The sequence below is a fragment of the Pyrus communis genome, chromosome 13 (genome assembly GCF_963583255.1).
Source record: "Pyrus communis chromosome 13, drPyrComm1.1, whole genome shotgun sequence".
Classification (NCBI taxonomy): Eukaryota; Viridiplantae; Streptophyta; class Magnoliopsida; order Rosales; family Rosaceae; genus Pyrus; species Pyrus communis.
Genome location: NC_084815.1, coordinates 8,269,395 through 8,294,002, shown reverse-complemented (window position 1 = coordinate 8,294,002; position 24,608 = coordinate 8,269,395). Strand labels below are relative to the sequence as shown.

The 24,608-nt window shown below is 37.1% G+C and overlaps 2 protein-coding genes across 2 annotated transcripts; both read right to left on the bottom strand.

Annotated features, from left to right (window-relative positions):
• Nucleotides 1–6,938: 6,938 nt before the first annotated feature.
• On the bottom strand, nt 6,939–12,303 carry LOC137713596 (nudix hydrolase 16, mitochondrial-like). Its single transcript, XM_068452918.1, has 4 exons — nt 11,807–12,303; nt 10,372–10,486; nt 9,476–9,559; nt 6,939–7,337 (listed from the first exon to the last, which is right to left on the bottom strand). The coding sequence occupies exons 1-4, from the start codon at nt 11,875–11,877 to the stop codon at nt 7,035–7,037; spliced, it is 573 nt and encodes a 190-aa protein (XP_068309019.1). The 5' UTR covers nt 11,878–12,303; the 3' UTR covers nt 6,939–7,034.
• Nucleotides 12,304–20,889: 8,586 nt separating this feature from the next.
• LOC137712951 (probable mediator of RNA polymerase II transcription subunit 26b) lies at nt 20,890–24,407 on the bottom strand. The gene is made up of 9 exons (XM_068452159.1): nt 23,517–24,407; nt 23,269–23,337; nt 23,068–23,150; nt 22,586–22,638; nt 22,374–22,492; nt 22,225–22,252; nt 21,801–22,108; nt 21,605–21,695; nt 20,890–21,476 (listed from the first exon to the last, which is right to left on the bottom strand). The coding sequence occupies exons 1-9, from the start codon at nt 24,006–24,008 to the stop codon at nt 21,352–21,354; spliced, it is 1,368 nt and encodes a 455-aa protein (XP_068308260.1). The 5' UTR covers nt 24,009–24,407; the 3' UTR covers nt 20,890–21,351.
• Nucleotides 24,408–24,608: the final 201 nt, after the last annotated feature.

Here is a 24,608-nt window from a genome sequence, read left to right as displayed (position 1 = left end):
GTGCCATCCTGATTGAATAGCTGGGCACGAGAAGCAATAGACGTGCTGCACGGCTTACAATCAGTCATATGTGTCCCTATCATTAAGTCAAGAACATGCTTGGTTTGAGATAGATGAAGACCAACTGTCGTATGATGAGCTTCAATACCCACATAGTAAAGAGTACCAAGACCCTTAATCTCAAATTCATGTCCTAAAAGATCTATAAAATGCCGAAGAGCCATAGAATTATTCCCAGTTAAAATAATATCGTCCACTTAAAGTAATAAGATAAGATGAGTCGTACCATGACGAAAAGAAGGTTTTAAATGAATGAATAATATTTGTGTGGGGACATGAGACACGATAGACCATTCCATGGTTGTGACAGAAGGTTTTAAACGAATGAATAAAATATTCCGTATCACCATCTGTTTGGAGAAACTTAACAGATGAATTAAAGATATTATTCACCATGTTGTAAAGTGATTCAAAGTGTAAGAAAACTTTGGATTTGGCCCGTATAGGAAAAATCCAAGAATAACAATTGTAATCATCCTCAAATAAAACATAATAGAAAAAACCGAAATTAGACAGTGTAGAAGACATCCAGACATCAAAGTGAATTAAGTAAAATGGAAACAGAGCAATAACTTTAGGGAATTATTATTAGCACTCTAAAAATCTCATTTGGCACTCCAAACTTTTTATAATTAGAAAGAAAAATACACTTGTGATGAGTGTATAATGAGATTTTTGGAGTGCTAATAACAGTTCCCTAACTTTAATAGATGTAAAAGATAATTTGTGTGACTTAGAAAGCGCACAGGATTTACAAAACCCCTTATTTAATTGAGACATAGAACCTAAAGACAAGTTAGATAAAACATTGGAAGATGGATGACCAAGACGAGAGTACTACAAGGAATAGGTAGTAGCATGAAAGGGGGACGAATGGGATGGAGATACAGGATAAAGATGACCCTCACAAAGACCCTGAAATAATGGAGAACCAGTGTTAAAGTCAGAAATTACTTGACCAAAAGGATGAATAGTAACAGAACAAAATTATGTTTAGTAAATTAAGAGGCAGAAAGAAGATTTTTCTTAAGAGAAGAAACATGAAGAACATGATTTAATTTAAACTAACAAGAAAGTAAGAGGGAGAGAACCAGTTTGAGTGATAGGGAGAGAAGCCCCGTTACCAACAAGAACATATTTTTTTACCATGATAAAGAGTGGGGTCATCGAAAATAGCTCCATTGTTGGTCATGTGGTGAGTGGCACTGGTATCAAAGTACCAAGTAGTAACATTAGCAACACTAGGTGAAAATGAGTGATAACCCGCAAAAGGAGAAGCGGGATGATACGGGCATGTAGAAACGTGATGGCCTTGCGAGTTACAAAAGTTACACTAAAAACTAGGGGGAGCACCTAGAATACCTTGTTAAGGAGGAGGATTAAAACCCCATTGGTTGGGATGCTAACCACCGCGGCCACTGCGGCAAAAACCACCACGTCTACCTTTGCCTTATCCACAAGGCTAATTTTTATTGCCATTAAAGCCACCTCGGGGCTGATGCTTCTTACAGTGCTGAGGGTGTTGAGGAAGTTATTTAAGGCCTTGGGCTTATTATGCAGCATGCGGTTACAATTGTTGTTAAGGAAATGTATGGGGCACGACCTGCTGATGCTGATAAGAGATGAATGGATGGACAAGTTGTTGCGTTTGGGGAGGCAAAGCCTGCTGGGCCTGGGCTGGATTGAAGCCACTTTAAGCAGCTTGGGGAGGCACAATAGTAAGCATGGCCTGAGTCATGGGTTCCACATGGGTTTGATTCTCAAATTGTAGAAGTTGGGACCAAAGATCAAGGAATTCGAGCAAGGTAAGAAAATGAATTATGGTGGTGACAAACATCGAGTAATCACGGCTAAGGTCTTTGAGAACAAAACTCACCAAATCAGTATTAGCGACATGTTAATTAATAGCAGCAAGAGAGTCAGAGATAAACTTAGCCTGTTGAAGATAGTCTGAGAAGGAATTAAAACCCTTCATAAGTGACATAAGTTGAAATCGAAGGTTGGTGGCATTGGCAAGAGAAGCTTGAGAAAAAATGCTCATGAAAACACTCCAAAATTGCTTAAGATGAGCTTTTGGCAATAGTGAAAGACGAAATAGGTTCATATAGTGTGGAAGTCAAATAACTGACAACCAGTTGATTAGTTTGAAACCATGTAGCAAAAGCTAGATTGGGTTAAACTAGTGCCTTGTTAGCAGCAGGAAGAGTAACAGAATGTGCCTGAATTATACCATCCACAAAGCCAAATGAATTATAACCTAAAAGAAATGGCTTCATCTAACTAATCCAGATAAAGTAGTTGGAATCAATAAGTTTAAGAAAGTGAGCAACGTTAGGATCGAAAAGAAAGGGTCCAGAGGTGGTAGATGAATGTTAAGTACTGGGTTTCTTGTTTGGCTTCCCTTATCAAAATTTGTAAATGCTACTGTTGAAGTTCCTTTCGAGTGTAAATATAAGAATAGTTAGCGGCACAAGTAAAGGTGTCGAACCACAAAGACTGAGAAGCAACTTAGTAAAACCTTTGACTCTTACAAATTAGCATTAGTTGAAGACTCCTATGACTTAAAATGGGGGTTTGAGTAATTTTGGAAAAGAAATAAGGACAGAAAGAAAAGGGATAAATTAGAAGTATCTAAAAACAAACCTAAGACATGTAATAGGTTAGAAATGTTTTTAGGACATAAATCTAACTTCAAATGAACACAGGTCTTCCCCTAAACATTCCTGAATCAGTGATGATCTTTTAGCTTATCTCTTTCAAATGCACAACTAAGATGTTCACATATCTAGCATGGCATATAACTAGATTGTATGAATCATCTCTTACTTTGCATGTTAGATGCATGAGATATACATAAAACTTATATTTGTAGGTGCAACCTAGCATGGCATATACTCAAATTTAGCACCTAGAAACTCATTAAGAATGAAGAGGATTATGAACATCACATGAACCCTAGAACATGGCATTTATCCTAGAACTTCATGGAATCAATTTACATGATTAGTTCTGAACCTAACCACATGTTGCTAATGAATGAAAGAAGATATGGCAGTCATCCTTATCATTCTCAATAGAAAGCAAACATAAACAAGGTAGTTAAGCTGGAAAATATATGCTTGAAATGATTGAAACAGAAAACTGATTCTAGCTTGCAAATGAAATTGATAAACTAAAATTGCATCATAACATTAATTCAATCATGTCTAGGGCTTCAAAGCAGCCCTAAGTATCCATAAAAACAAAATACATAAAAAGTTAGAAAAGCTAGAACCTAGAAATTGCTCAAGGCCGAAGACTCCTGCTCTTTCTCTAGATTCTCCTCCTTTTGTTGAGTATTTATCTCCTATTAAAAGGCTTAGAACTTATCTAACATCTGACACATTTACATCCTTGAATTGACTTTCATTTATAGCTCATAACAACTAACTTTTAGTATTGGAGTAACTGAAAACTAGCTGTTATCAAAATTTGTAACTAAATAGCTCCTATTTATTCTGTTATAACTTCTTGTCGAAACCTCCAAATCACAAACTGTAAAGACCATCAGAAAGAAGACTTCCAGGGCTTTCTAACCATATATGACCCATTTTCTAATTCGTTTTGAGCACTTCGGGGCAAAGCTTGCAAGTTGGCTATTCTTCAAGGGCCTTTTATGGCAGATCTTGGGCCACTTGTTACAATATTCAAAATAAGATGATTTCTTCAAGCCCTTACTTTCATCCTGAAATACAATACAAACAACAAAATACCTTGTGATGCATAGAGATTTTAAGTCAAAAACCTAAGTAAAAGAGGGCATATAAATATAACTTTATGCACTCAACATACCACACATGCTCATAATTTAGAGTTAGGCTACAATGCTGATATGGATTTCTACTGGGATTGAACTTATCAAAACACCAACCTTCTACACTACAAAAGGTTTGAATCATACATTTGCATTTGCATTTGCATATCAAGCTTATTTTTCTAGATTCCTTTTGTTTAGTGCAGTTGTCTAGTTAGAAATTTTGTTTGTTGTCCAGCTGTCTAGGCATGCAAATTAAGAAAGCCCACATAGGCCAACTGACACATTTTCCCGTGTGTGGATCTCTCACCCTTGATCTGGAAAGGTGTCTTTAGCTTGTGACACGTGTCTCCTTATTCCCCTTGTCTAAAACATTCATCTCTTCCATTAAAAGGGTTCTCAAGGATTCATTTGTTCATTGGTTAGGATTTTCAAATTTTCAGAAAAAAAAAAAGTGCATTTAGCCTAGAGCTACCTCTTAAGCTTCTAAACTGAAACCCTAGCCACAAAACCATCTCATGCACAAACACCCAATCATTGCATATTAGGGTTGCATTGTTTTAATGGTTTTGCATTAAGTTTTTGGTCTAAACCTAAGTTTTTCATATCCTTCATAGACCAATCTCTCGGATTCATGTTAGGTTCTTCTTCAACTGTTTGACTGAAGAACCTAACTGGTCAGTTAAATCCAAATATGTTGTGTATATCATAAAATCATATCATATCATTAATCGTGTTGATCCCAGTGCCACAAGGTGATGAGCTTAAGAGGAGCTGCTACTTCGTGAAGACCAAAGGAGTCCATCTCGTGTAAGGCAGGGTTGCACAAATGTAAAGCTGCTCCTTAGATAGGGTTCCAAAAATTGAACTTTGTGTGGATCTTTGTATGAACCTTTGTTTACACTAGTGGATTGGACTCAGTAGAGAGTCCCTGGCTTTTAACCAAAGGTGGGTTTTCCGACCAAAAACTTCCTTGTGTTCATTACTTTACAAAGCCTTATTTATAACTTTGTTGGAATTAAATATTGTAGGGTTTGCTAGTATTGACACTTTATTAATCAAGTGAACTTAACTCAAGTACTAAGACTTAAACTTAACTGAACTTCACTTTGTTATGTTTTAACCTTTTAAATTTGTTTGATTTGTATGCTTGTGGGATTCTAACAATCTATACTCAATTGACTAGTACATTTGGCTAGTCAGTATAGTTGCTTCTAAGTTTTTATTATAGGGTATTCCACATGGTACCAATTTCAATAAAGAAGAGAGTTAAGTGGCCATTGGTGAATTACGGGGAATAAGCACGACAATGCTGAAGAAAAATGTTTAGAAGGGACGACTTAGGTGTGGAAAAAGGAAAAGGTTTGGCTAGGAAGGGGAAACCTTAACACACCCCACTCCCTTGCCTCGTGCCCCAATGTAGCGGGTAGAAATCAATCTTCTCAAGGTAGTTTACTCAGGCACCGAGAACACCTTGTTGTTGGTTAGGATGAAAAGCCTATTGATTTGATTGACTTAAACGAGTTATAATTCAACTGGTCGTTAGCTATTTGACTTCTACTCTTTCCGAACCTATTTTGTCACTCAGTATTGGCAAAACCATTTCAGGCATTTTGGGAGTGTCTTTATGCACACTTTTCTTATGATTCCCTTGCCAATGCCACCAATCCCCGTTTTCAACTCCTGGCACTTACAAAGGGCTCCCGTTCGATCTCGGAATATTTTCAACAAGCTAAGTTTATTGTCGACTCCCTTGCTATTCTTAATCAACCTATCTCTAATACTAATTTGGTGAGTTCTATTCTCAAAGGCATCAGTCCTGACTACTTGATGTTTTGACCCTCATAATTAATTCTCTTCTCTTGCCAGAATTCCTCAACCTTTGATCTCGTTTCTTGCAATTTGAGTTCCAAACCCATGTTGACCCTGCTGTCTATGTTATGTTTACTGCCACTCCAAGTGGATTGGCTCCTGTGCAGGCCCAACCATAGCCTCTAGCCTAATTTCCATAACCAGCCGTGGCCCACAACCAACGGATTGGCCTGCCTCAGAACCTACAACAGCTACTACCACATCAGGTTTTCCCGGTGTAGCAGCAACCTGTTACGTACCAGGCCCAAGGCCAAGCATCGCATCCCTTTTCCCAACCTGCATAGCAGGCCCATCGCAGAAGAAATAACAACAGGCCTCCTCCATATTGTGGTCCTTCCAACCAACACCCTTGTGGCTGCGATGGTCATGGTGGTTGACAGTCAAATCAATGAGCTTTTCATCCTAATCAACAAGAAGGTGTTCTCGGTGCCCCTCATTGATTTTGGCGTAATTTTATGCAACACTCCAGGTTATCATATTCTTGCTTACCTTCATCGCCCTCCACCTCCCTTTGTGGGCTGTCATGCTTTTCCACTTGGCATAACTCATAATCCTACTTGGTACTTTGATACAGGAGCCACTCACCACATGACTAATAACGAGGTTGCTTTTCAAGACATCTCTCCATATCTTGGTAACGCATATGTCTTTGTTGGTAACGGGGCTTCACTTCCTATTGCTCACATCGACTCTCTTCCCTTTCACTTGGGTTCTCATCAATTCCAAATAAATAATGTCTTACATGTTCCCTCTATTAGGAAAAATCTTTTGTTTGTTTCTCAGTTTACTAAAGACAATTCCGTGGTTGTTACTACTCATCCTTTTAGTCAAGTTATTTCTGACTTTTACACTAGTCCTCCATTGTTTCAAGGCCGCTATAAGGATCATCTTTATGCCGTGTCTCTGTCTCGTCCGTTTGCCTTCCATGCAGTCTCCTCCTTCTTGTGGCACTCTCGTCTTGGTCTTCCATCCTTCAAAGTTTTGTCTAAATTATCTTTAGGTTCTATGTCTACTTTAAATAAAGAGTTTTGTAAGCCTGTGCACTTTCTAAGTCGCACAAACTTTGTTTTCATTCAAATAAAATTATTGCTATATTTCTGTTTTATTTAATTCATTCGATGTTTGGAAGTCGTCTATTTCGTCAACCTCCGGTTTTCGTTATTATATCTTATTTTCGGATGATTATAGTCGTTACTCTTGGATTTTTCCTATGCTGCCAAGTGAGCTTTATAGCGTTTGATAGAACCATCTTGGCTAATTAGTTCAAATCTTGGCTAATTATGCGCTGAAATCAGTTCCAGTCAGGTAATTATTCCTGGTCTGCAGATGAATCAGGTGAAATTAAGTGGTTCTCTTTCTTTTGATTGCTTATCATCTGTTCCGCAAACCACCTTGAGAAGCCTTCCTCAAGGGCCGCTTTCATCCATTGATGCCGGCAAAGTTCTGTAGCTTCAGGGATGGAATGCCAACTTCGCCGACGATTGTTTTGTTCTGGCCAAAACTCGAGCTCTTCCTTCACAAGCAAAGGAAACATGGCAGCTTTGCTCAATCCCTCGGGACTAAGTTCATCTTGCAGGGTCTTGCTCTTAAAAAAATAGTGCCCCAAACAATCCTGAAACGCACAAATAGGTAAGGTTGAAAGTTAAACTGCTGTCATGAAAAAGTAATTCTCTAACTATAAGGCATAAGGTTTTCTCAGCAGGCAATAATTATACGAATTCCACACGCAGTTTTGGACTTGGAAACGGATGGCAATCAATATCACATAATCTTTTTGCTATATCCATATACAGAAAGAAGAAAATTATTTGGCATAGATCTTATCCCGCACAATGTGTTGCCGATACTTACGAGAAATTGATGCATGAAGAACTCCAGAATAATGCTTTCAATGAACAGAAAAGCAGGAAGTGATACTCAAGACTGGACTTCACCACTCCACTTTGGGCAAGAAGAGGAAGGGAATTCAAATCTAGCTACTGGATCTGAATTTTACAACAGAGCCTCCAATGAAACTTGAGCGAATCAAGAAGCCCGTATTCCATTTACTAACTCAATCTTTTTCTTCCCAACCCTCTAGAAATAAGGAATTTATCTATAACTTCTTTATTTCAGTTTCAATTATATCCATTCCAACTCTTCGCTACTCTTTGTATAACAGCCACAATTGGGTTTCTGACTCTGCATGTATTTATATAATTTCTCAACATTTCACGAAGATCCTTATATTTATCTTTACATGGTCATTGCAATTCTCACAATGAACCTTAAACTTTTGTTGAAATATTTTCTCCTTTTTATGTATGGATCAGAATCCCTTATAAATGTAGGAATTTAAAAACTTGGACTCTGTACCTCTCTTGTTTTGGCTGCATTTTTGCTCACCACCCTATTTATTACCATTGGATGAGTTTAAATTTCAAGATTTGTGCATATTCACTTCACAAATTTTGAAATTTAAACTCATCCAACAATGATAAATAGGGTGGTGAGCATCACCATCGCTTGAGGTTGATGACCAAAAATATTCCCTGTTGTTTCATATATCAAATCATTCAATCCCGTTCTCTTGGACCCCATGGCCCAATGAAATTTTGGTCAACCACCATTCAACCTTAATCCAACGGTAGGCCATCATTTGTATTTCCTCCTCCATGTTGGATTAAGTTCGAACAGTGGATGACCACAATTTTATTGGACCAATGCGGTTTAGGAGAATGGGCCTCTCAAATCATCTTAAAAACCTAAACTGATCTTTGTAAATAATTTCACGCAGTTAATAACTTAAAAGATTCATAAGTCTCTCTCTGTGCAGTAATGGTATACTTCTGATAAGTCTTTGTTGTTTAACATTCATATAAGTGACAATAATGTTGAATGCGAAATATTTCGCCAAAACTGTGAGGTGGTGGAGAGTCCATGGAGAGTCAACCCTATGAGAGAGTCTCCTTAGCATTTCTCATGTTGGATTTGTTATAAGAAACTAGAAAGACTCTAATTTATTAAAGTTTGAACTTGGCTCCTGCATCGAGCACATAATTGTATCCATGATCATTTCTTCATTGATTACCCGGTCGTATTGCAATGTATACCATAACTCCTCACATTTCCTTTCGGGTAATGCTGGGAAGACCAACTATTTAGACCAAATTTTGTCAACCACAAATAGTGTGATTGTTGATGATTAGATTATTATTTAAGCGTTGATTAAGAAAGTGAATGCACATCACAAACTAATAGCAAAAATATCCATGGTATTGGATGACTTTGGGCTGGTTTGAGTTGCTCAGTTTTTTCAAAAGCAGCTTTTAAAAAAATAAAAAATTGGGGCTAAAATTGTGTTCAGTAAATGAAAAAAAGTGTCTTTTTTCAAAATCATGGGTGTAAAACAGAAAAAAACAGAAGCAACTCTACCCATACTTCTTAAAAAGCACTTTTATAGGAGGTGGGTGAACATTACCAATTAATGAAACTTTCCTATTGACAATCCTAACCTCGCCTCTCTTTTTGCTAAAAGCACTTTTACCTCTATTGTTTACCAAACACTTCCTTTTTTGTTCACAGTTGTTTATTCTCAAAGCACAACAGAAGCAATTTTGAAAGTAAAAAAACACAGCAATCCCAAACTAGCCCTTCACTACCAATGCTAGCTTTAACTCAGATGCATAGACTATACACCATCCAACAAACAAATATCCACGAGGAGGAACTTTACCAAGCATATATGAAAAACAAGCAGTTAATTCTCACCATTATATCCCCTTGTACTCCAGCCTCTTCTACAGCTTCACGTATTGCTGCTTCCTGAACGGTTTCATCATTTTCCCATCCGCCCTATGATTTAATAAAGAACAGTCACATACACAAGTATGACATATATAAATGATTTCTGATTCAAGTATTACCACTGATGTATCAAAAGTGATATCCATGGAAAACCCAGATTTCAGGCTTCAAATACATTAGTAATGCCAGTGACAAAATTTAAAAGAACATAACAAGTGCACTGCAGCATTAGAAAATTGTTAAACATAAGAAAACTGATTTCGTGCAACACAGCAAATAATAAAATCATGAGCCCCAAGGCTTACGACTGGGAGAAGAACAGAAGGATGCATTTTGGCCACTGTATTTTTACAAGAAGTTGCATAATAAATGGTTATGTAGGTGAGAAAGGGAGATTCTTTTTAGATCACAGTTAGATGGAACTTTTCCAAGATTAAAGGGTAACAGCAGGTAGAAGATAAGTCCTTATGGGGCAAAGTAGCTCGAAAAGTAAGATTGCACGCTTGCAGAGGATAGGCAAAAGTCAGATATTCCTTCAAAGAACTCGAAGTGTATGTCAGATAAAATTAAGGTGTACTTACAAGTTATTTCAAGAGCTAACAATAATTTTGAGATAAGCAGTTAAATTTACGTCAAAGTTGTAATACTTCTCCGCTAGCTAGTTTTCACGAAATCTTCCTTTGAAAGAAATTCAATGCCTTTAGTGGCAATACAAAAGTGACCATTAAAACAATTTCAAACCCACTTTCAGAAATTTCTTAAAACACATAAATAACAAAATGTATTTACAAAAGAATTAACATGAAAAATGTATTTACAAAAGAAGGAACATGAGAAACATGAAAAGGAATAAATTCTACCTTTGGAAACACAAGCCCAGGTCCACTTGTTGTGCTGATCATTAGTACCTCAACAACCTTCTCATACGCGCCATCACTATTTTCTCCAGTATTTCTATATTTGAAAGGAATACACCTGTACACAACTGAAATTAGATGCAGAAATAAAATAAATATATGCCCTCTCGATGAAACTTGTGATAATATGCTTGGCAGGGTAAAATATTATAAAAAAAAATGATCAGATACATAAGTTTGCTGATGCACAAATAACTACTTGTTAGCAACAAATGTCAAGATTTTATTATAATAATTAATCCGATGATTTTTTGTTTTGCTTTATATTTAAATTCCAATGAGCCAATAGAACGAAAAAGAACGATATAACTGACCCAATAAGTCAGTTGTTTTATGCGTATTTGAGTTAAGTTAACTTGAGTAGTGTTGAACAAATTATTTACAGACAGTGACAGCAAAAACCTGACAACAAGATGTAAGGTTTATAGAGGATAATTTTTTGTGGAAGATCAGTCACATGAGTAACATTGCTTGCATTGGTATATTTAAAACTAAGGCTGCTGAATTCAAATCATTATTAAAAAAAATAAAATAAAAAAAAAACATTTCATCCTGATCAAGTCCATATTATATTTTGCATTTTTCAACCCAATTTTGCACTATTTGTGACTGCCTAACGTATTTGTTTCATACTTGGTCTCATTTTTGCAAATAATGTTGTAACTAGATCTCTATTGCGGCATCCCCTGGAACAAGGACGAGGAATGAATATGGATATCTGCAGTAACAATTACGAAAACTACAGAATGGGTTCACCGAGACCCAGCAGGTGAGGATACCGCTACTAAAAGAATGACACTATAATTGTGGCATGAATTTGGGAGTTTCTCACTTCCTTATATATCTTCAATCAAACAAAAACAAAAAGTCAAGTTGTTCTCTCAATGGAGCCGAATAAAAAGTTTATCAAAATGATCCAGTGTCGTTGAATTTTGTCAAAAATCTACATGAACCCTGTCCTAAGTTCGGAAGAGTGCCCTTTTTCTTCACTTATAAGAACTTGACAACGAAAAAAGTAAACGAATAAGCAGATTTCAAATTTCAGGAAACCTATAAACAAGCAGCATAACTTCCAGGAGCAACAGAAAAGCTTCATTTAAGCCACAACCCAGCTTCACACTATCTCTCACCGTTGTGAAATTTGGTTTGATAGGTAACAAATTTGACCAAAATGTAAGGAAAATCAGCAAATTTGACTTATTTCCAAGGCTAGAAAGCATATGCATCTAACAAATTATACAACTCGAATATCATGAAGCTGCCAATTGAAGCATTTAACTTATACAAGTCAATAAAACATAAATGAGAGCATATAAGAGCAGCCATGTTCACAAAATTGACAAATATGTCAGGAGATATAAAGAGAAGAGATACATACCCGGCGACAAGGCGGTGGCCGGCCTCGTAGCGCTGCTGGTGGCGGCCGGTGCGAGCCACCAAGTCGGACATTAGCCTTGACAGCCTAAAACACACAGATTCTTTGTGGGTTTTGGTGCCTTTTCGTGTGTATGTGGGCTACGAGTGTACGAGGAGTGTGAATTGAATCGTTGCTTGTTGTGGATTGGGTTGGCTGAGATTCCTATGCAACCTACGACTGCCTTGCTTCTTGTGTTTCTGTATTTTGTTTCCCTGTTTGTATGACTCTTAAGACGGATGTTGTGAGTGTGAGATGTGGCTGCTCTCAACTTTACTCTGTCATGCGCCACGGTCGACCGACACGACCGCGGCTACTGATTGTATTTATGTCGGTTGAGGGAGGACGGTTACGGACACAAGTACGGGAACGGAAATGGGTCGCCTGGATCTTTATCAACTCCTCGCTATTCTTGCATAGTTAAGCATTCGCGACAGAGTGATATAAGCAGGGAATGAGACTGTGAGGTCTGTGTGCTCTTTGTATAATTAACGGGAATCAATTGCATTCATACGTACCATATCCAATGTGTTTTTAATTACTTCATATAATAAAATTTTCAATTATATATATGAACGCATAAGGTCCCTATTAAGCTTTTTAAGCTCACTGTCGATCTTTCTAAGAATAATGATTGGATTACTAAGAACCTATCTGAATAACCCTTTTGAGGAACACTTTCGTTGGTAGACACGAATGGAGACTTTGCAATCAGGTCTAAAATGCAAGTAAAGCGTATATTACGACAACAACAACAAAGTCTTATCCCACTAAGTGAATGTGGCCTAAGTTTCTGTAGACGTTACTAGTGGGGGAGGGGCTCTAGTGGAAGATGCTTGGACATTCAAACGATGATTGCTTGGTTTCTAGGCTGCCCATCACCTGTCAATCTTTCTTGTGTTTAGTGTGTTCTGTTTACTTGTAGAACACAATTACATTTAGTTAGCTCCTTAATTCAAGGAGCCGTCACTTTTAGGGTTTAGATTAAGCCTGATGTTAAAAGGCATGATTTAGGGAAAAGTCATCGTGTGTGATGATCTCCTATTGCTTTATTTATATCTTATACATCCTGTAATGGTTCCTCATGAATGAATATACAACATAAATTTGAAAATCAACATGGTATCATAGCAAGAAGAATAACCTGTCTCTGCATTACTAGTGTGTATTCATCTTCAGTTCCTCAACAATCGCTGAAGATAATCCATTTGGGTCTGAGGCTAAAAGTTCTTATGTCTATTCTCCAATCAATCTAAGGTGGGTTTTTTTAACTACTTGCCATGGTCAAGGGTTGTTTCACTTGCCCTAAGTGGAAGATCAAAATTGAGCTTCATCAATGGAAACATTGAAGTCCTTGAGATTACATCTCCAACTTATGAAGCATGGCTCAGCAAAGATCAACTGGTCATGTCTTGGCTCCTTAATTCCGTGAAGAGAAAGCTAGCAAAGATCTTTAGTTATTCAGAATCATTATCTCAACTGTGGGTTGCAGTCAAAGAGATGTATGGCAACCAAAACGATGTTGTTTGTGTTTTTCAACTAAAGAGAGACATTTCAAACTTGGAACCTGATGGGAAACCATTTGTCTAGCTACTTGGAAGCATGAAAGGTATGTGGAATGAACTCGAAGTGTATCGACCCCATAACACTGAAGCTTCAATGCTGCTATAAAGGGTTAAGGAAGATAAGATCTTTCAACTTTTGTCTAGCTCGGGTTCTGAATATGAGGATCTTCGCATTCACATTCTCATGAACCCAGAGCTCCTCTATTTTACAAGTGTGTGCAATCAACAACGAGAAGAAGTGAGAAGACAAGTCATGAATATAGGCATTAAGGCAAATGTGTCAAAAGCAAGAGCCTATTTATCCAATGACAAAAAGTACAAGGGTAAGAATCCTCATTTAAAATGTCAACACTGTAATGTTACTGGACATGTGAATGATTGTTATTAGATCCTTCATCTAGAGTTGAAACCAAAGTTCATGAAGTATGATAAGGGTGTCTAAAAGAAGCCACAACATTCAGGATACAAGAATATGATGCTACATCTTCCCACCAGAGGTTTCAAATTCACTGCTGCAATTTACTTCAAATCCAACTACACTCATCAATGAATTTATTGCGTACATTCAAAGGAAAAATAGTGGTGATGGAGCTTCCAACTCAAGTGAAGGAAATTTCAAAGGCACTGTTAGGAAAGTATCATCAATGCTCTCCAAACTACTCTAAATTTGAATAAATTGCATGATTTATATTTCATGAATTCTGGTACCATAGACCACATGACAAATCAATGTTCTAAACTTCATAATTTTGAAAAAGTCTCCAAACATTCCCATGTGTCTATTGCAAATAGCAAGGGTGCTAAGGTGGTAGGAAAAGGAAAGGTGTTAGGAAAAGGAAAGATTAATCTAGTCTCGAATAAGATTGAGTCAAGTGCCTTATATGTTCCCTCATTTCCTATTCAACTTCTCTCTGTGGGAAAACTCACAAATGCCCTAAATTGTTTAGCCATTTTCTCTCCTCACAATGTCATTTTTCAAGATTATGTCACCAAGAAGAAGATTGGTGGAGATTTTCATTTAGATGAACTCTATTACCTAGCAAAGGATTTTCAACTTCCCAAAGGATTCCAAGTCAAGTCAAGTCTAGCACAAGATACCCACTTATGGCATCAAAGACTAGCACATCCATCATAACCAATCTTGTCACGTTTGTTTCCAAATGTTTGTAGGGAGTTTATTCAATTTGACACTTGTCACATGTCTAAGTTTGCTAGACTTCCTTGTTGTTCATCCTCCTTTAGAACTAGCAAAGTGTTTGAACTTGTCCACTCGGATGCATGGGGACCATTTTTTGAATCATTTGATGACATAATTACTTTTGTAACTTTTGTTGATGATTTTTCAAAGGTTACTTGGTTATACCTCATGAAGTTTAAGAGTGAAGTCATTCAAGTGTGTAAAGAGTTTCACAACCTTGTTAACAACCACTTTTGACTCCAAAATAAAAACATTAAGGTTAACAACATTGAATATATATCCCATATGTTGAAGTTCCCTTCGAGTGCAAATATAAGGATAGTATAGTGGCACAAGTAAGGGTGTCGAACCATAGAGACTGATAAACAACTTAGTAAAACCTTTAACTCTTATGATTTAAAATTGGGGGGTTTAAGTAATTTTGGAAAAGAAATAAAGACATAAAGAAAAGGGTAAAATTAGAACTGTCTAAAAATAAATCTAAAACGTGAAATAGGTTAGAAACGTTTTTAGGACATAAATCTGTCTTCCCCTAAACATTCATAAATCGATGAGATGATCTTTTAACTTATCCATTTCAAATGCACAACTAAGATGTTCACATATCTAGCATGGCATATAACTAGATTTTATGAATTCTCACTTTCTTTGCATGTGAGATGCATGGCATATACATTAAACTTATATTTGTAGGTGCAACCTAGCATGGCATATACTCAAATTTAGCACCGAGAAACTCATTAAGAACGAAGAGGATTATGAACATCATATGAACCCTAGAACATGGCATTTATCCTAGATTTTCTTGGAATCAGTTTACATGATTAGTTCTGAACCTAACCACATGTTGCTAATGAATGAAAGAAGATATGGCAGTCATCCTTATCATTCTCAATAGAAAGCAAACATAAACAACGTAGCTAAGCTTGAAAATATGTGCATGAAACAATTGATACAGAAAACTGATTCTAGCCATTTATAGCTCATTACAATCAACCTTTGGTATAGGAGTAACTGAAAACTAGTTGTTATTAAAATTTGTAAATCAGGGGGAGTTTCTCCTTAAATTGTTTCCTTTGCTCAGGAATGCAGAACAATTACTTAAAGCATAAGTAATACAAGTTGTTCCCCATGATGAAAGTGATCATCTACTGAAAGTAACGATGAGGTTTCCAGGAGTGATGAATTGCCTCAAACTCAAAATGATGAACATGATGACATAAAAAATGATATTTCACCACAACAATCAAGCAAAATCCCACTCATGTTAGACAACCTTCCTCAAGGCTTCAAGATTATGTCACTTACACTGCAAAACATCCAATCTCTAAATGCTTGTCATATCAAAATGTCACACCATCTTATGTTGCCTTCCTGAGTACCATGTGTAGTCAAAATGAGCCTCACAACTTCCAAAAAGCTAACTCCCATGATATGTGGAAAGAAACCATAAGGAAGAGCTCAGGCTCTTGCCAAACACCAAACTTGAAGCATTGTCAAACTTCCAAAAAGAAAGAAGTTAGAAGCAAATGGATCTACAAGGTTAAGTTTCACTCGAATGGATTTATAGAAAGACACAAGGTTCGGTTGGTTGCTCGAGGTTTCACCCAAACGTATGTAATAGACTACTAAGAAACCTTTTTACCAATTGCAAAGATGAACAGTGCATGGTTCATGTATCAAATGGATGTGAAGAATGCATTTCTGCATGGTAATCTGAAGAGAAGGTTTATATGAAATTGCCACCAAGTCACAAGTCTAATTTGATTTGTAAACTACACAAGTCTATCTATGGACTAAAACAATCCCCAAGAGCTTGGTACACTGAGCTAAGCTTAGTCCTTAAAGAGTCTGGTTTCAAAATGAGCAATGCAGATTCATCCATGTTTGTTCGAACATGGATTGTTAGTAAGCTGGTAGTACTCTTTTGTGTGGATGATCTCATCATCACTAGAGACATTGCTGAAGAGATCTTCAATCTCAAACATTCACTTCAACGAAAATTTGCAATCAATGACCTTGGAATGCTGAAATACTTTCTTGGGATAGAAATGACAACATTCAACAAAGAGTTGTTACTAAACCAAAGAAAGTATGTCTTGGATCTTCTCAAAGAATATGTCATGAGTGATACTATACCTGCCCATACTTCTCTTAACAACAATGTTAGAAGGCAAGCCATTCCCTAACATTGGTTACTATCAAAGGTTGGTTGGTAAGTTAATCTTACTATCACTAGACCTGATATAACCTTTATTGTTAGCATAGCCAGGCAACTCATTTATTCTCCCACACTTGAGCACTTCAATCTTGTCAAAAGAATATTGCGATACCTTAAGGGATGAGTTGGACATAGAATTATTATGAGGAAAAAATGCAAGTACTTAAGTGATAGGGTACTGTGATGCTGAATGAGCAGGGAATACAATTGATTGTAAATCCACTATTAGATATTGCACATTTGTTGAAGGAAATATAGTGACATTGAAGAGTAAAAAAGAAACCTTTAATTGTAAGGTCCATCGTTGAAGCTTAGTACCGAGTAATAGCTTCAACATGTGAGTTAATATGGTTCAAAGGTATCTTGAGTGATTTAGGGTTCTTTACAAGTCATCATGTGCCCCCTTACTATGACAATTAGGCAGCATGATAGGAGCATATTTATGCGACTTCGTTAGTTTAATCCCTTGCATTTAGTGAGTTAGCTTATATTTATTCTAGTGATTTAAGCTATTTTTGTGTGTTTGTAGGTTCAATTGACTAAAGTGACAAGAAAAGGCAATTTGGAGTATTTTAGAGCAGTTTTGGGCTTGGAATGGATAACACATGCATGGAGCAAGGTGGATGGACGAAATTGAAGTTCAAGAAGGGCTAAGAATAACCTAAAGAGATGGAAGAATTAATTCAAGGCAAAGAAGATTTGGAGCTCAACAAAGAAAGAAGGAAATAAGAGCCAAGTTACCTTATTTTGTCTTAGTTAATCCTAATCCTTCACCACCTAAGTTCCAGCTGTTAAGGGGGTCCCTAATTAATTCTAGAAGGCCTAATCCTATTCCTAAGGGGTTGCCGCACCTATCCTAGAAACCCTTTCCTTTGCCATGCAAGCCTTTCCCTTTCTCTCTAGGATCTTGTTGCATATCCTCTTCCCTTTTCCTCTTGGATTCTGACATTTATTTACCCTTTTTCCTTGAGGATTTGGAGAGCAAATCTTTCCCAAAATTAATTAATTAATGCCTTGCCTTTTCCCTTTATTTTTATATGTTTCTGCCGCACAAAAGGGACCATTGAGCCATCCATCATACACACAATTCCGCACCAGCCAATTTTGATACACAAATACCTTGTGCTGCAACTTTTCAAGGAGAAAGGAGAGAAGACCCTTGGAGCCGTGCTTGCCATTCAAGTTTTGGATTGTTGGAACGTTCTTAGGTGTATTCTATCTTTTGTTTTCAATGTTTAATTTAAGTTTTCTTTGTTTAAGTGCGAACATGAGGAGCTAAACTCATTTTGGCTAGAGGATAATTCAAAACCATGAACATATATGTGATATGAATTGATTTCATCCAATTATTGCTTCGTAAAACATGAATGTGATTTACTTAATTGCTTGATTGATAACTTATTCTTTTATGTTGATTAAGGATGCATACTTAGTTTGCGTGCATGAATTTGATGCTAAAACCTAATCGTTATGAACTTATATTTGCAAGTAGTGAAGGTCGCTAGTCACGATCATGTTAAGTGAATTCTTGGGAGGAGTATCATGTTTTTCATATTTACGAATGTCATGTCAATGCTTATGATTTCCATAGAACTTAATGATCTTTGATATGTATCTCTATCATGCTGTTCATATAGGGAATTTGATAAGAATAATTTGATTGCGTCGCTGAGTCCAATTTAATGAAATTAGGGAAATTGATGGTTAAGTTGTGCAGTTCACGATTGACTTGGGGCATTGTCATTCATGGTTTATTGGAATAATAATTGGAAATCGATTCGTATGCATATGTGTCATGTGTGGAGAAGAACCCTCTAGCTAGCCTATCACCCATCCATTCACCCAAATTCATATCAATTTACTTAGTTTCTGCAAGTTTGTTTGTTAAGTTTAAATTCGTCAAAACAAATCCCCCTTTAGATATTTTGTGTTTACTTTGTTAGACCCTATTTAATTTTGTTTCTTTTAGTGTTTTGAGTCAAAGTTAAGTTAGAATTCGTCCAAAATCACACTAAGTTTCTGTTTTGAGTCAATTTGCTTGTTTTGTGCTGTTTTGAGTCATTCTAGTTTGTTTTGAGTCATTAGTCTAGTTTTCTGCTTTTGAGTCTAGTTTAGTGTAATTGAGTCTAATTTGAGTAGATTATCAATCTCTCCTAATCCCCGGTCTAGAACGATCCCTACTTATCCATACTACAATTGTCAAAAAGAGGGTTTAATTTGTGTGCTATTGTATATCACATCACAACAATGCATATTGCATTAAACTGAGTGTTCCATGAAAGAACAAAACATAGCGAAGTAGATTGCCATTATATGTTTGTGCTTAAGTTCAGTCCTAAGCGCTTTAAACTCACTATATCAGAAGTTGTGATCAATTGGCAGACATCTTAACCAAACCCTTGGCCACAAATCATTTCAAAAGACTTATTTCCAAGCTTGGTCCCATCAATCTTTTGGACCCAGCTTGAGGGGGAGTGTTGGAAGATGTTCACTTAAACACACTAGGTAATTAGGGTTTTTGGATATTTAGAGTTTGGTCAACTATCGTGTACTAGTCCACTAGACATTTAGATTATCATTGCTTGGTTTCTAGGCTTCCCATCCCATGTCATCGCTTCTTGTGTTCAGTGTTTCTGTTTACTTGTAGAACACAATTACATTTAGTCAGCTCATTAATTCAAGGAGCCATCACTTTTAGGGTTTAGATAAGCTTGATGTTAAGGGGCGTGGTTTAGGGAAGAGTCATCGTGTGTGATGACGTTCTCTTGCTATATATGTATCTTGTACATCCTGTAATGGTTCCTCATGAATGAATATACAACATAATTTGAAAATTAACAAGCTTTATCCTAACCGTTGACATGATATGAGCAATGGGCTAGTAAAGCTCGTATTACTTGGAACAAATCCAAGGTTTGCAATATATGGTGATGCTACAATTGAGTAAGAATTGATTGTCTCTGTGCTAAAAAATAACACAATATACAAGGCGATGAAAAATGAGCAGTCGAGTATATCAATTTCTAAAAATAAAATGCGGCTAATGAAACCTTATAAACCAACTGCTCTGGGAGTCGGTGAAAAACTTTCCTAGACTTTGTCAGGGCGTATCTAGGAGGGGGCTTTATTTTTTTTTTTTTTGGCTTTTTGGCTTTTTGGCATTTTTCTTTTCAAAATCTAGGTTCGTTTTCAAAATCCATGAGAAGAGAACGCAGAAAGCTTTGCCATTCTTGGTTTCAACGAAGAAGAAAGAAAGAAACTGAGTTTCTCTCTCCAACTCCCATTTAATTGTTGCCCATTTAGATTTCACCACCTAGCATTTTGATTAAGAAATAGGTGGTGTGGTGCCCAACTGCATTCCATGTGGCCCACTGAGCCTTATTTCTCTTGAAGTTCCCTATATTGTACCCATTAAGCGTTATTTCCCTTAAAATTCTTTATAAATGTGCCCACTCAGCCTTATTTCTTAAAATTCCCTATATTTACTTACAATAAAATAAATAATTACAACAATACGACACAGTTTTCAAGCTCATCTATATTAAGGAGTGAATAATATAATATAATTATTATATTTGATTTAGATACAATTATAGTTGAATTACAAATTATTATACTTTATAAATATAACTATATATAATAAATTTTAAGTTTCATGAGACTTCGCTTCATGCCTCAAGACTTTCGTCTAGGAGAGATTATTCATAAAACGCCTTCGCCTTTTAAAACATTGCCTCAAACACATGATTAACTAATTAATTTGCCACTTGGACCATGTTTTTGGTTTCTCTATCTTCTTCATCAGTTTTCCACACAAAGAAAACGGAATTTAAACACAAAGTGAATCCACAAAATATGTCAAAACGAATAAAAAAGTTTCAAGGATAAAAAAATAGAACAAACAAATAACAGCCCAAGTCACGCCTTATTGTTTCAACATCTTTCATTTTACCCTTGCAGATCAATCAGGTGAATGAATTGAATGCTTGTGTGACAAGCAATGAAACTTTCGAACGATCACTTCATCCGTAAATCTAATATAATAGCAAGGCAGACCTAAAAGTAAGGACACATGAAAGTAATCTTATTGTTAATATGAAGGTGCTTACAGATGTTCGTTATAACAGGAAAGTAAGCAACTTTATATAACTCGAGCTACGTAAGTCTTGGACCGTGGGAGAAAAAGAATATGTTCAAGGGTAGTCGGTTAAATGAGTAGCGAAAATCAAACTTCTCTATGGATGGCTCAGAACCAAGTAAAAAGGAGACTGCATAAGTTATAATCCGCCTCCGAATATGAATTAAAGGGCCTCTATAAACCTCACTGTACTGAGTTTACGGCAAGTTTCAATAGTTTCTTGCTTCTGAATCTGAAACATCCCCTCCCCGCCAAGAATGGTGAATAAATTTCTCAGTTTTGACACAAAAATGAGTCAAGACATGACATGCCGGAGAGTTTGCCCCCGTCCACTGAATTGAAAATGGCAGAACCTTCAAAAATATCAGTCTCCGTTGCACAAGTGACTTATCTCCGTCCATGAGCCCAATGCCGATTTTGGTTTCCAGGTCTCCCATGTGGATTCCTACGGGCAAGCCCTTGCTTGGGGAGATCATGCAACTCCATAACCTGTACTGTCCTTTGTCTCTTGGCTGTTGAGCCAAAGAAGGATTATGTAGGAATACATTAGTCAGATTGAAACTTGAACAGAATAAATGAAAAACGCCCTTGGAGAAAACCTCAAACCACCATTATCATATCCTTGGTCAGTAAGACATACCGTTCTCAGCTTGTTGATAACGCTCTTGGAGTTTCCTTTTTGTGGCTTCGAGTTTCACTTGGACTGCAACTTCATCTGAACCCTTGAATTTCTAGTAGATCAAGAACAGAAATCAGATCAAGAATAAAATTACATATTGAAGGTACAAAACCATTAATTAGCTCCTAGCTACAAGTGATTAGTTACTAGCACCTACATTTTGCTGACCAGCGTGTTGCCTCTTTTGAATGGCAACCTTATCTGTTTTTTGCTCGATCTTTGTTTCACTGTTGACCTTTTGATCCATACTAACTTTGGGAGGTCTGCTAGGCCCATAGTGAGTGTTTGAGGGCTTATTTGGCTTCACAACTTCTCGTTTCTTCACTTGTTCATTCTTGTTTCCCTTGGGAAGCACATTTGCCTCATTTGAATATTGTTGTTTCTGCTTAATAGTATTTTCTTTCTCCACTTCTCGCTTTCTTCCATTTTCACGGTACTCAGTGAATTCCCCGTTGTTTCGAGGATCTGAAACAACATTCCCCGTTCATAATTATGAATCCAATAATTGGGGAATTCAAATAAAGAACCAAATAGCACAAAGCTATCCAACAAAAACATAAATTTTTGCAAATTCAACTCACTTCCATCATCATCCATGCCGTCAAAGAACTTCACAGTGTTGTTGTTGGACATCCAAGAGAAAAGAAACCAATTAGTTTACAGCCAATCATATTGGAAGAAAGATTACTTTCCTCTCCAGAGGAAAGAAAGCAAGGAAGAGGACTAATACCTGAGAGAGTTCTATTGTGGTGGTTTGATTAGCAAGGAAAGCTTCATCAAGAGGAGGAGATGGTAGTCCTTCTTCATCATCAAAAGATGGATTAACAGAATCTGACATAGTTTTTGTGCCTACAAGTTAAAAATTAAAATCAATTTCCATGAACCAGGGGAGAATTGAAATTACGGTAAAAACATGTCTAACGTAAACTTAAGAATTCATACTGGGAATAGCTGCTGTAGCATTGACCCATTCATCTACCATGTCTTTCCAACCTCTGCAGTCCACAAAATCATGTTAAAGCACAGTGGTTTCAAAATCTAAGATAACAAACACAATGTTAAAATCGAAGTGGTCATGGCCCCATATAGCACTAAGTTACAGGGTATAGAAATAAGGGGCTTCCTTATCTAAATGATTCATGCACACAATGAAGCTGAAATGAGTCATGGTGTTTCTTTGTCTAAGAATTCCCTCAAGAAGGTTCCTTATCAGCACACTAAACAAGTTAGCGTGAAAAGACGCTTTCAACTAAGAAGCAGCAAATATGCAATGCCTAAAAGCAGACTAGGGGATGGTAAGCAATAAGCAAATCAAACTATCAATGGAACAACTTTTAGAAGATATGGTAAATACAGGTATGGTCCCCCGAATAAACACAAAGAACAAATAATCCATTGCCAAATTAGGGTATACAAAGTCATACGAGACAAGCTCTCGAGCAAGATGACGAATCTGCTTTGATCCATGCTTTTTGAGACCACTAACCGCCTTTCCAATTTCAGTTGCCTGGAAAAGAACAAGTCTTGTTAGTGCATTGCATACATACAATGGCGAAAATCAACAACCGATTGACGAGATGGCAATGTAAACGAATAACTTAACCAGTTAAAAATAAGAAGCGAACCTCGAGAGTCTCCACATTCAGAGCCATCAACTGAAGCTTCCTCAAAGAGTCGAACAATACCGTATCAGACTGCCGGAACATTGACACAAGACGAAAATCAGAAACCGAAAACACAAAAAGCATAGCCATTATTAAACAAGTTCGAAAACCAATCACAAAAAATGGAGAAATTTACTACGAACTCAACCTCGAGATCAAATTAACAACAATTAATGGATAACAAGAGAGAATTTTGCAATGAATACTACCTCTTGTTCGTAATCAAGAAACATGTCTCTAATCCTGAAGACCTCCCCAAGAGTTTGAGACTCTTGCTCAATCTCATCTGTCAAAGCCTCAGCCAATCCATAGCTGTCGCTGCTAAGCCCGCCCTCATCATCTCTGCTGCTGCTATTCACCTTGCTCTCTTTACTGCCACCGCCCTCGACTTCCCCTCCACCTCCGTCAAACCCACTTTTACACCCTCTGTGCACATCGTCGCTGCCGCCTTCGTCGTCATGTTCTTCTCCATCGCCGCCAGGCACGGTGGCCAATTCGACTTGTTTTTCGCAACCCGAACACCACCGGGTCAATCTGCTGGAAAACAACCGCTCTGCTATCCGATCCCGCCGCAATCTCAACTCCGTGGGGCAATCAGAAGCCGCCACCATGATCGCGTGGTCGATTATATCAAAAATATCAGAGTTTGCAGTCCGAAAGTAATCCCTCCAATAATTCAGTGACCCGGAGTTGGTCGCCATGGCCGGCGGACGCCCCAAAACCCAACAACTTAGCTCTGGATTGAATCACAGAGATACGAGACCGATCGGGAGAGATGGGATTTTGAATCGATCGGTTTCTGGTACGAATTTGGTACGATATACAGACAATCCAACGTTTCTTGAACTGTATTAATTTATTGATGCAAAATATATGATCAGATATTCGGAAATGGAAAAAAAAATGAACGATGATGAATAATACAAAGTTGGATTTCTTCTTCTTTTCTGTAAGATTCTGAATTCAATCTATTATTATCGGGAATGTGTAGGGTCTAAGACCCGGCCCTGGACGGATGGTGTCTATCTTTAAAGTTGTAAACAAAGACCAGGGAAGGGCAGGAACCATAAAAGTCAGAGACTTTTTTCCTTTCAACAACCACCCACCCCTTGAAAAAGTAGCATGACCATCCCCAATGACTCAATGATAAGAGGCGAATTTTAAATTCGTATTTTACATGACATGGAATTTATTTTTTGTTATTGGTGAATCGCATGCCTCTCTAACCACAACAAGTAATCCAATGATAAGGGTGCGGATTACGATTCCTAGCAAACAAAAAAAATGTGGCTACAGGCAAA

Coding starts and splice junctions, on each gene's coding strand:
- LOC137713596 (XM_068452918.1), bottom strand. CDS start 11,877: ATGTCCGACTTGGTGGCTCGCACCGGCCGCCACCAGCAGCGCTACGAG. Junction 10,487..11,806: donor GGCCACCGCCTTGTCGCCGG/GTATGTATCTCT, acceptor AGTTGTGTACAG/GTGTATTCCTTTCAAATATA. Junction 7,338..9,475: donor GAGTACAAGGGGATATAATG/GTGAGAATTAAC, acceptor TGTGCGTTTCAG/GATTGTTTGGGGCACTATTT.
- LOC137712951 (XM_068452159.1), bottom strand. CDS start 24,008: ATGGCGACCAACTCCGGGTCACTGAATTATTGGAGGGATTACTTTCGG. Junction 22,493..22,585: donor TGCTACAGCAGCTATTCCCA/GTATGAATTCTT, acceptor TTTAACTTGTAG/GCACAAAAACTATGTCAGAT. Junction 21,696..21,800: donor AACACGCTGGTCAGCAAAAT/GTAGGTGCTAGT, acceptor TTGATCTACTAG/AAATTCAAGGGTTCAGATGA.